General features: G+C 38.5%; 1 protein-coding gene across 5 annotated transcripts in view; it reads right to left on the bottom strand.

Moving 5' to 3' along the window:
* Positions 1 to 13,071, bottom strand: part of LTBP1 (latent transforming growth factor beta binding protein 1) — a 398,449-nt gene that overhangs the window by 90,958 nt on the left and 294,420 nt on the right. For all 5 annotated transcript variants that reach the window (XM_011984230.1, XM_011984234.1, XM_011984233.1 and 2 more), the window contains 2 exons: positions 9,389 to 9,511; positions 4,064 to 4,189 (listed from right to left, as the gene is read on the bottom strand). In XM_011984230.1, coding sequence (XP_011839620.1) covers positions 4,064 to 4,189; positions 9,389 to 9,511 — 249 coding nt within the window. The remainder of the gene's footprint in view (positions 1 to 4,063; positions 4,190 to 9,388; positions 9,512 to 13,071) is intronic.

Genomic DNA, 13,071 nt, shown 5'->3' on the forward strand with positions numbered 1-13,071 from the left:
TCTCCTGCCTCAGCCTCCTGAGTAGCTGGGATTACAGGTGCCCACCACCATACCCAGCTAATTTTTGTATTTTTAGTAGAGATGGGGGTTCACCATATTGGCCAGGCTGGTCTCGAACTCCTGACCTCAGGTGATCCACCTGCCTCAGCCTCCCAAAGTGCTGGGATTACAGGTGTGAACCACCATGCCTGGCCAGATTTTTTTTTTTTTTTTTTTTTCAGAGACAGGGTCTGGCTCTGTCACCCAGGCTGGAGTACAGTGGTGCAACCATAGCTCACTGCAGCCTTGACCTCCTGGGCTCAAGCGATCCTCCCGCCTCAGTCTCCTGAGTAGCTGGGACTATAGACATGAGCCACCATGTCCAGCTAATAAAAAAAAATTTTTTTTGTAGAGATAGGGCCTTGCTATGTTGCCCAGGCTTGATGATGAGTATTTTTCATGTGAATTAAAATTCCACAATAAAAAAGGGCAGAAGTAAAAAAGGCAAAAAATTATGATTTTTTGCTAAACAAATGGATACGGTCAAATGGACCATAAAACAATGAGCTGAGTGAAAGAAAAAGTTTCCTTTATTTTAATACACAAGATAAAAGCTCTGGCTATAGCATGAAAGGAAGGTGGCAGACGGAGATAAACTATAACTGAGAGAGGAAAGGGAAGTGTGGCAGAAGTCAATCAAAAGAGTGCTGTTCCCCTGCAATTTCCTGACATCTAAGTCTGGGATTTGAAAAAAACACCCTGTGTATTATATTACATATGACACGTTACACTCTGCACTTATTTATATCCAGAAAGGGTAACTATGCTATGTTATAAACACGTAATGTATCCTACACATACCATTGGCTTCTTTATCCCCAACTCCCCTAGTGTAATGTAGGCTTCAGGTAGGCAAGAATTATACGTTTTACCCTCGGAACAGGGCCTGGAACCAGATAGGAACTCAGTAAATATTGGTTACGTGAGTGAATAAATGATAAATAGCTGCTCACCCACCACCTACTTCCCACTTTACTTGAACTGTGAATTACACCATTCTTTATCTGATATGGGAGAACCATGGTGTTTCTCCTTCCTCTCTCAGGTATGTATCCCAGAGTACCATATACAGATCCCTTATCCAAAATGCTTAGGGCTAGAAGTATTTCAGATTTGGGATTTTTTTTTGGGGGGGGGTGGTAATTTTGGAATGTGTACATTATTCTTACCTGTTGAGCATCCCTAATCCAAAAATCTAAAACCTGAAATGCTCAATGAGCATTTCCTTTGAGCATCATATCTGCACTCATAAAGTTGTAGAATTTGGAGTGCTTTAGATTTTGGATTTTCAGATTAGGAATACTCAACCTATACATGTAAGGGAAAGGAAGGAGCCAGTGGTGCCATTTTTATTTCTATAGAAGCTGCCATGCTACACTTAAGACAATTCATGTTGACAGAGTTTGCCTCTTCATTGTGGTTCACTAACTACGACCAGATGCTGACACTTCTCCAAGTCATGGGAAATCAGGGAAGGGCCCTCCTTCCTTCAGCTATGTGGGGCTTATTTAGCCCTGCGTATAGTAGGGCAGGTCAGCCCTGGTGTCAACACAGCTTCAGCTCCTCGAAGAGAAGCTCAGAAGCAAATCAGTAAATGGGCATGAGATAAGAATGCCAGCCGCTTCTCAGTGTTAATTCAAGTACTATGCACAACTGCTCCACTACTAAATTTCAATCACACATCAGCCTCACTGCTGAATCCTGATCACACGAGCTGGCTTTGTCCTGCAGCACAGCCAGAGGTAGAATCAGGACATAGCACTACTGCCATAAGTTTCAGACTCAGTCTAACAAAGGAAAATTTGGACCAATTTAGAATATTGGATTAAGCCCATAAAAAATAAAATCCATGCAGAACTTATTCCAGAAAGAGAATAACATGCATAATAATTATGGAGATTTCTAGTTACACTACCATGTATAATACCAACATAATATCCTAACTTGTATTTCATTACTTATAAAATTGTACAGTTTCTGGAGTCAAGGCAGTATGGACCAAGTGTCACAAAGAGTATACTCAATGAGTGCAGTAATTTATAAAGCATTACAAGTTTTCTAAAACCACATTTTTAAATTCAAGTCTTTGCCAAGTCAATGATCAACAAAATTAGAGCTGCAACTAAATTACAGTGATTATGTAACTCTCAGGTTGCAGAAATCTGTGTTAAAAAAGTACAGAATTAAATAGCAAGTGCAAAAGACAAAATAAATGTGAATATATTTATGTTTAGTATATTCTTTTGGAACAACAGCTTTGACTAGTGAGCACTTGAGGTCACTTATGCTTTTTTTCTGAATACAATTTTGCATGGCACAACCATCAGTAGTTATACCAGAGAGCATTTTTTAGTGAAGCAAGCCTTTACCATCCATGATTTAGAGCTAAGCAAAGAAGCAAACCTGCATCTTTCTGGAGTTTAGGAATTCTGCAAATCTGTTTCATCAGTGACTCGGATGGGCTTGCACCCTGTCCCTCAAGTTGAGGAATAGTGTTATCTCTGCAGAATGTGTGCATTCATGGAGTGTCTTTTCTAAAAGCTCTGGTCTCAAAGCTCTAAATATAAAATTAACATAAAACTTGAAGCACTGAAGCATGGATTTCTTGTAAATCTCTCATCACCCACATTATTATGATGCTTTCCTCCATTTCTCAACTTCCTATCCCTCCCAAACCCCTCAATCCGTTTGCTCAATCCCACCCTGAACTCTCTCTCTCCCAATGCAAGTCAAATCTGGTGTCCATGTTTTGTCTGCTCAGCAGGAGAGTAATTTCAACAATCTTCCGCTCTTTACAAGATCAGTTTATTTCTCCCAATATAATAATTAGTTTCAGATGAACCTGGTTGCTGGCACTCGGCTTGGTTCCATTCTGGTACTAGCAAGGAGAGCAGATACTTCCTGTTGCACTATTTTTTAGAGCAAAGAATCTGGGTACTATGTTAGACCCAGAACAAAACTTTTGCAATCCACTTCTTTAAAATATAGCTGAGTTTCAATAATCTAGATTCTCAAAAGAGATCTAGAAATTATGATGATGGGAATCTTTTCAGTTTACTTTTAAAATGGTTCAGGTAAATTATTCCTCCATTTAGCAAGCTATAATAGATCATCAAGAACACAAATCTTACAAAAATAATCAGTGCTGTATTCTTGCAAACATAAAGAGGTTGTAAGTAGGAAGCCAACAGCATTATCTTAACATCTTACAACTTAATTAGCTTTTAGGAGATAATAAATATTGATAGGTAAGTAAATAGACTGCCTTGGAAATAAGGATATTGGGGGAGAATTCTAGAAGATCTGTTCACAGTGATACAGAAAAATCAAGCAAGACATTCTTTTTTTTTTTTTTTTTTTTTTTTTTTAGACAGAGTCTTCCTCTTGTCACCCAGGCTGGAGTGCAATGGTGCAATCTCAGCTCACTGCGGCCTCTGCCTCCTGGGTTATAGCGATTCTCCTGCTTCAGCCTCCCAAATAGCTGGGATCACAGGTACCCACCACCATGCACGGCTAATTTTTGTATATTCAGTAGAGACAAGGTTTCACCATGTTGGCCAGGCTGGTCTTGAACTCCTGGCCTCAAGTGATCTGCTTGCCTCGGCCTCCAAAAGTGCTGAGTGAGCCACCGTACCCAGCCGCAAGGCATTTTTTATAAACAGAATAATCAAGACGATCTACATGAAGCACAATGAAAAGAGGCAGAGTCCCAGGGGAAAGGGAAGTTTTCATGGTTTTCCTTTGGGTCTCTCATATGTCTCCTATCAGTCCCTACACATTTCAACTCATTAATTCAGTACCAGTCATGGAGCCATCTGTAGGTGTTTTTATCATCGTAACCTTAGGTTACCCTGGTCGTAAATCCCAGCAACCCCTGAGCTTTCAGGTATGGTTTACTTTGATGCATACACGCTTTGAGGCTCTGAATTATGCAGTACCTCTTAGTGTCTTCAAGTCTTCGTATAAGTGAAAGCAATCTCCTCTCTTATCACATAACAATACGATTTCGTATGCTTTATCTTACCTTCACATGTACGGCCATCTGCAGAGATTGAGAACCCCTGTTGGCAGACACAGTGGAAAGAACCCTCTGTGTTTAGGCACTCCCCTTGAGGACCACAGAGCCCTGGATGTTCACATTCATTAATATCTGTAATTTAAAAGAGAGTCTTAAAAACTTGAAAAAATTTGGTTTTGTTCTCATATACTATCAAACAGATGGTAAAGAAATCTACTATGACATGGCTGGACATGTATTTAGTGGCACAACTATACCATTTGTCCATAAATCAACCACAGGACAAGCTGAGTTATGAGAGAGAAACTATTTAGGTTGAGTCAGGAAATAGACAATGTACAACCATTTTTGACCTGCAAGAAAAGCAATTTCATAGGTTCAACCCAAAGCTACCCTTATTTTAGACATATAGGGGCTTGAGGAACACTCCACAACTCTGAGAGATGTTCTTTATTGGTGAGAATGCTGTGTTCTTCTTTGTCCTCTTCCATTGCCATGCACACAGCTGTCAGAGTCTGTAGTACCTTGTTACATTTCTGCCTATCCATCCCTAGGATGTGGGCTTCTTAAGGGCAAGGCTAGACATGTCTTATTTACAGTATTTGGCTCATTAATGGCACTTCACAAATATCTGCTGAATATATAAATGAGAAATAGACTCCAATCTATAACTCACTGGAAATGGGTAACAGAAATAAAATACAAGTAAAAGAAGGCCTGTTTATTTATTTTAGAGACAGGGTCTCACTCTATTGCCCAGGCTGCAGTGCAGTGCATGATCACGGCTCATTGCAGTCTCAAACACCAGGACACAAGTAATCCTCTCTCCTCAGCCTCTCGAGTAGCTACTTCCAAACACTGATAACACACGGACTGTTTACTGTAAGTAAAATGCTCTTTTAAACCAGTTCTGATTATATTGGCTAACGGTGCCCAAGATGAAACATAAAGCACCTAGAGAAAGGTTCACCTGTTCACAATGGTTCTGATACATGCAACTGTCTAATTGTCGGTTTACTCATCTGTGTCCCTCATTACACTGATGGCTCCTTAATCAGTGATTTCACAGAAATTTATAATTTGGCATGTGTAAATCAAAACACGAAACTGAACTGCTTTCTGAATCTCAAATGTATCCTGCCACATTTCAGTTGAAAAGCTCTGAGTTCCTGACTCCTACTGGGTACACTGCAGGGTCTTATGAATGTTTGTCCACCACAAAATTTCTCAGTTATTTTCCTTCTCTGCTAACTGAATGGTGACTAGTGAAGGTTCTTTTAGTTAATTGGGGTCATAAAAATGATCACATGTCCTTAGCAGCAGCATTCAGGTGGCAGAGCTCCACTAAGGTTGTTTTCCTATTTTCCCGAAGTCTCGTAGGCCTTCCCTTTATCTCTTACAAAAGAGGTCTTCAGTACAGGAACCCACATGAATACTGCAAAGCTTAATAAGAACAGGGAAAAGGTACAGATTATTGGCTGCTAGAACATGCTTGGCCACTGACCCAGTGGTCTTCAATAAAGTCATCCCTTTCCCTACAGCCAGAATCTCCTGAAGCTCTTCTTTTTGACTTGTTGATCTTCCCGTGCAACAGAAATTCTGGCAATTATTGATTTAACCATCTTCCTTTATTAATCCTGAACTCTTGACCCTTCCATCTGCCTCATAATTCAGATTATTTGGCCTGCTCATTGCTGAATAAAAATAAGAAACCAAGCAGGAATTACTCATACTTTCTTAACAATTCTCCTATTCTTGTTACTGTCACTAGTTTTTAGGTATTTCAAGCAAGGTCAATGAACCATTTTCTACTTATATATTTCTCAAAATGATTTTACTCTGTGAAATTCTTTACTTTTTAAAATAAAATCTCTGATATTGTCTATGTTCTCTAGCTATTGGTAATAGCTTAGATTGACCATCCTTTTTGAATTTTGACCTCCTTTTGGTCCTCAGATCCACTCTTTATCTCCAACCTGCTGCCCAAGAATTACCTCTATCTAAGGAAGAAGGTGGCATGAAGTTCCACTGGCCCGGGGATCAAGCCCAGGACCTATATCCATCTTATTGATCCCCCTTCTTATTTTATACTATGTCTCAGTGTGGTCCTTTAAAAAAATACCTGCTTTGCAACTTTGCATAGGGAATAACGTGCACAAAGTTTTTGTCTAAAAAGTTTGATGACAGGAACTGAAGATGAATTCCTAGACTCTTTTTTTTTTTTCCAGGAAACTGCTAAGAAAGAACAACATGAATATTTGGAACTAGGGAAACATATGCATTCAATTTGGATTGTACTTATTGAGGCATTTCTAAACTATGCTGCTAGTAACTTCAAGCTGAAAGCCAGATTATATTTAAGTTGGGTTTCTTTCATGGGTCCGCGATTCCACAGAAATTCATAATTTGGCATGCGTAAATCAAAACATGAAACTGAACTGCATTCTGAATCTCAAATGTATCCTGCCACATTTCTAAAGAGACTATTAACATGGAATTTCCATACTGTTTGTATATCATCGTTAGTTTTGTGTGGGAAAGAAAATCTTAAACATGCTTCCAACCGAAAATGCCTTACTGAATATAGAAGTATTTTCAGAACATTAGGTAAAGTTTAAAGTTTATGCCTATCACACACTGTTATTCAAACATGTCCATGGTTATTAGCATTGCCATCAATTACATTTTCAGAATTTAAACAAACTCTGAAATCTACACCTCTCTACAGAATGCTGACATGATCAAGGGATTAGAGAAAAGTAGGCTACTAATTTCAGGCAGAGTGAAAGATCACAAAACTGCCTCTAGTGACATAGCGAAAAGAGAGAATTCAAAACAAGGTGAGTATATATGCCATCACATACAGCTTCTAATAGGAGGCGGTGGGTGATAAAACAGATTCACAGACACTATTCTTTAAACAGTACTAAGACCTACTTCAGAAATCCTTCTTCTCATTTATTTGAATTTACATTTTTCAGACATATTAACTTATTCTGGAAAATAGGAATAAACGTGACAGCGAATGAAGTCAATTTAATAATGATTGATAGTCAATAAAACCCTGTATGTTTGGAGTAGTTACATATTTGAGAGGTGATATCAAACCACAGACACAAATTTAATATATTGAGAGAATGGAGTAGTGCAATTAATGAATCAGATAACTAAATTAGTTCCGTGTGATTGAACTCTGGAAGTTAAATTTATGCAATATGAAATCTTGGTCCATTTTTATTAAGATTTGGTTTTGCCTGTATTTGGCTAAAACAAATTGTGACGAGAAGAATTAGAAAAGAAAATATACTTTTAAGCCAAAAAGCCTATAATAAAAACAAGATTCAGGGTTTGTTTTCCTTTTTTTTATTTTTTTCCATCTCTTGGTATTTTTATATAAATCAAGATTCATTTTGTTAAAAGTTAATAGTCCCAAAGTGGAAATATTCTCACATATATTTATAATTCAAATGTTCCTTCTCTTTTGCTTTAAATCCAAGCACATTTAATTTCTGCATTGGAAAAAACTGAATTTCACCTTATTGCATTAGGATGGCAAATAAATGCATGATCTCAAATGAGGTACATGGTATATTTAAACCTTGGGATTTTAAAAATATCTGTCTTGGGTACACATCAAGTGCAGGAAGGTATATATTTAAATATTGGGATCAGTAAAGGAATTAATTTTTAAAAACCTTGTGGCAAAGGTCCATGTTTTCATTTCTCTGAAACACAGTTGGGTGTGACTGGTAATATAGATATATAATTCCAGTGCCACTATCTTAGAGAATAGACACTATCTTCTCCTACAAGAATATCATTATTTGGGACATGAGAGATGTGATATAATTTATGGCAATTCAGAATTTTTAAAAAATCATACATATTCAGTAATAGTGGGTAAAAAGTAACTCCAATGATTTTTTTATTTATTTGTGCTTTGGGATACACTACACAGTTCCATAATGGTAGATAAACAAGAAAAAATAATATTTATCAGGTATCGGAAATAAAAAGATATAAAGGTAAAATAAGTGTGAATTTTCAGTGGAAAATATAAACATGGGTTTACTAATACTAGTAAATATAGGAAAGCTTGTGGGGCAAGTCAGGTATAGCTAAAAATGTTGGTATATAGAATCTAGAGAATTTAATTTTTTTTAGCCATGGTGTCGAAATGACTCAATGGGCTACCTTGTGAGAGAAATCACTTAATTTCACTTTATTCTCTGTTTTGGCTATAAATGTAACAATAATTGATATGGTAATGTAGGGAAGAGTAGTGGGAAAAATCCTGGGTTCAAATCTCAACTTTACCACTCATTAGAGAGCAGCATACTCATTAACTTCTCGGAGCCTCAGTTACTCATGCACAAAATGAATTCAAGAAAAGCTACCTCTGAAGTTGCTATAAGAATTCAAAGAGATACCAAGATATCTACAGTACTCAGCACACTGAAGCAGCTCAGTTAAAGCTGCTGTGATTGTTATTATTAGTACCTGTGTCGTGTTGCCGTGTTTTTATTACTGTACAGTTTGGAAGATTAAACGTGACAGGACATTGAAAAAATATAAGATCCCCTTCTTCATGATTTTGACCAAATTATTAGTGAGGCTTTTTAGGAAAAGAAAAAGCAATGGTGAGCCAGGCGCAGTGGCTCATGCCTGTAATCCCAGCACTTTGGGAGGCTGAAGTGGGTGGATCATGAGGTCAGGAGTTCAAGACCAGCCTGGCCAAGATGGTGAAACCCCGTCTCCATGAAAAGACAAAAATTTGCTGGGACTGGTGGCAGGCACCTGTAATCCCAGCTACCCAGGAAGCTGAGGCAGGAGAATCGCTTGAACCTGGGAGGAGGGGGTTGCAATGAGCTGAGATAATGCCACTGCACTCCAACCTAGGTGACAAGCGGGAGACTCTGTCTCAAAAAAAAAAAAAAGCAATGGTGGGCACTGGATAAAAACAGAGTCAGAAAAGGACAGATAAATATCACCTATGAGACAAAATAAAATATGCCCATAAAAGACACTACAAAGATAATTTAGAACCAGTGCCAAGGTTACAGCATGGAAGGAACAGTAAAGTACAGGTGACTTCCACGCAGAGCGACGACACAGCTCTGACTCGTGTGAGTTTCAGGTGACACTATGTTGACAAAGCAACACCTTCCTGCACTTGATGTGGACCCAAGATAGGTATTTTAATATCAAAAATTGACATAGATTATTGACATACAAACCATGTGGCAAAACCACAGACTATCATCTGGAAACACGGCAGAACTGAAGAATCACATAAATAATGACTGGGGAAAAGAAGAGAGCAAGAAATACCTTGACATGTTTTATTGTCGTCTAGCTGGAATCCATCTGGGCAAGTACAATCATAGGACCCCGCAGTATTAATGCAGTCTCCCCTCTGGCAAACACTCTTGTCCTCCAAGCATTCGTTGATATCTAAAAACCAATTTAAAAAATTTTAAAGACTAAATAAATCACATATCAGAAAAGTAGACATTTCTCTTACATGTAAAGGTGCACTAATTTACATCATTTATAATATATAATTTTAAATACATGACAACTTAAAAACATTTTTTTAAATAAAGCATTTTAAAAGGTGTTTTGCTTTGAACAAGAGATGAAACTTTTTTTTTTTTTTTGAGACAGAGTCTTGCCCTGTCACCCATGCTGGAGTGCAGTGGTGCTATCTCGGCTCACTGCAACCTCCACCTTCCGGGTTCAAGTGATTCTCATGCCTCAGCCTCCTCAGTAGCTGAGATTACAGACACCCACCACCAAGCCCAGCTAATTTTTGTATTTTTAGTAGAGATGGGGTTTCACCATGTTGGCCAGTCTGGTCTTGAACTCCTGACCTCAAGTGATCTGCCCACCTCAGCCTCCCAAAGTGCTGAGATCACAGGCGTAAGCCACCACACCTGGCCAAGAAATGGAACTTTTAAACATCAAATGAAATTAAATGGAAGAGGAATAGTCAAAATTCTGAAGCAATTAATAATTTACTTGATTACGTTGTTGGTGATGATAAAGACTTAAAATATTTCAAAAATACTTATTAAGTATATCTTGAGCAACATTTGATCTACTTATACAAGCTCCTGTATTATGCATTATAGAAAATATTTAAAAGTTTTCAGCATGGTCTTTGTTCCCAAAGAGAAATGTCTATTCAAAGAAACAAACTATACTGTATTATTAACAGTAAAATAAACAAATGATATTGTATTAAACACAAAACATTACATTGTTTTATAAGTCCAAACCAATTTAACACAAGAATTGTCGCAAAATATAATTATCTGACAAAATGATAGCATCGACTTTAGGGGTCATATGCATTTAGACAAAGAGTATCATAAAGTTTAAAATAAAACTTTTGTGTAACAGAAGCATATTTGTAAATTTACTTATAGTAAATTTCACACTAGGGTAGAATATGGGGGAGTCAGAAGAGGAGGGATTTTTGAACAGAAGGAGAACAGCAAGATCAAAAACCTAGTTTAAGTCACTTAAGTCAGCAGCTGTAACAAACAGGTTTGAGGTAGCCTGGATTTTAAAAAACGTTTAAAAATGTTAAAAAATTTCACAGCAAATGCGCAACCCACAGTGGTATATGTAACCAATAATGAGCTTTGACTGTGAGAATGAAAGACAATTAACGACCCCCCTTCACCGCATGAACGTGGGCAGATCTTTCTCTTTCTCGAGGGCTGCTGATTACCATGTTTACCCCTAGTCAAAGCTCATTATTCCTAATGTACTCCATGAGCCCCTCTTCTGTTGTGTCTGTGAGGATTTAAGTTATTAGCAATGAAGAAAGCTAAGGAACAAAACCTTCTTTGTTTTCTCAGAATTTGGCATTTTATGGCGTTTCTTGCAAATAATTATAATTGCTGCCAAAATATGAGCAATTCCAGGAAGAAGTGAATATGGAGACTGTTGCCATCTGTCTAATACGCCCCGCTGTCTGGTTCAAGTACGGTGATACCGAATTTCATTTTTCTCCTAGAATCCAATCAACCAATTAACTGGCTTCTGTCCTATTCACAGGGCAAACCAAAGAGAAATAAGAGAGTGCCTTATCAATTCTTTCTATCAAATAAAAACAAGTTATTATAATGACTGTTCACCCAGAATTAAAATGCTTCCAGGTACTGACCCTAAAACACAAAACACAGGTGATGTGAATTTGTCTCAACTAAGGCAGGTTCTCAACTTTTTCTTTAATGTGTTTTTCTAACTTTACTGAAGTATAATGTACATAAAATAAATTCATCTGCTTAAGAGTCAGCTCAATGAGTCTTTTTGTTTTTTTTTTTTTTGAGACGGAGTCTCACTCTGTCGCCCAGGCTGAAGTGCAGTGGCGTGATCTCAGCTCACTGCAAGCTCCGCCTCCCGGGTTCACGCCATTCTCCCGCCTCAGCCTCCCGAGTAGCTGAGACTACAGGCGCCCACCACCACGCCCAGCTAATTTTTTTGTATTTTTAGTAGAGACAGGGTTTCACCGTGTTAGCCAGGATGGTCTCGATCTCCTGACCTCATGATCCGCCCACCTCGGCCTCCCAAAGTGCTGGGATTACAGGCTTGAGCCACTGCGCCCGGCCAGCTCAATGAGTTTTGACAAATGTATACACATCCTTGTGACCACCATCCCAGTCAAGGAATAGGCATTTCCATCCCCAACACATTCCCTCTCACTCCTTTTGTGCTTGGGGGCTTCCTCCTCTCAGCATAATAGTTTTGAGATTCACCCACGTTGTTGTGTGTATCAGTAGTTCTCTGTCTTTATTGCTGGGCAGAATTCCATTGGATGAATGCACCATAATTTGTTTACTCATTCACCTTTTGATGAGCATTTTGGGTTGCTTCCATTTGGGCCATTGTGAATAAGGTTTCTATAAACATTTCTAGAATCATAAGTCTTTGTGTGAACATATGCTTTTACCTTTTTTGAGTAAATACCCAGGAAAAGGATGCAGGGGTCATGGAATAGGGTTATATTTAAGTTTTGAACAACTGTTACCTAAAATGGCTGTAGCAATTACATTCCCACAGGAAACGTTTGAGAACTCCAATTGTTCCACATTTACTCTGATAGCTCTACAACTGTTTTAATGGGTGCAAAGCAGACAGTTTTTTTTTTTTCTTTTGTTTTGGAGATGGAGTCTCGCTCTGTTGCCAGGCTAGAGTGCAGCGGTGTATCTCGGCTCATTGCAACCTCCGCCTCCGGGGTTCAAGCAATTCTCCTGCCTCAGCCTCGCAAGTAGCTGGGACTACAGGCGCCCGCCACCACGCCCAACTAATTTTTGTATTTTTAGTAGAGATGGGGTTTCACCATGTTGGCCAGAACGGTCTTGATCCCTTAACCTCATGATCCATCCGCCTCGGCCTCCCAAAGTGCTGGGATTACAGGCGTGAGCCACCATGCCCGGCTCTGTTCATGCTACTTTAAAGTAATTTGATTCTCATTTATTTTCCGAAATCTAAGACAAAAAATGAATGTGAGGAAAAACAGCATTAAGTGTTTATAAATAATTATATACATTAGAAAGCTGAGCATATGTTAGGGTTAGGTTTAGTGTAATTTTTTTCTCTTTTGCAAAGCCTTTATCTGTCTTCAAAGCAATAAAAAGGTTGAACATTAAGAGAGCCCAATATGGTACTGTTTCATACCACCACCTGAGGTAGTACAAAAATATCTATTTTTCCCAGAAGTAGAGTAACAGGTTTTAAGGGCAGGAACAGTGAATCACTGTCATCTTTCCACCAAGACTGGGCTTGCTGATGTCACCAACTACTTCCAGCTTGCTAAAAATCCCATGGTTAACTTTTGGTCCTTCTGTTACCTAGCAATCACATTTGACACAATTCATCACTCCCTCCTCCTTGAAACACTTTCTTCTCTTGGATTCTGGGTTTTCTCCTTCGTCACTTGCCACTTTTCCCTCAATCTCCTTTGCTGGTTCTTACCCATTTCCTCACTTCTGAATGTTGGA

Source organism: Mandrillus leucophaeus, unplaced genomic scaffold, assembly GCF_000951045.1.
Source record: "Mandrillus leucophaeus isolate KB7577 unplaced genomic scaffold, Mleu.le_1.0 Scaffold264, whole genome shotgun sequence".
Taxonomy (NCBI): Eukaryota; Metazoa; Chordata; class Mammalia; order Primates; family Cercopithecidae; genus Mandrillus; species Mandrillus leucophaeus.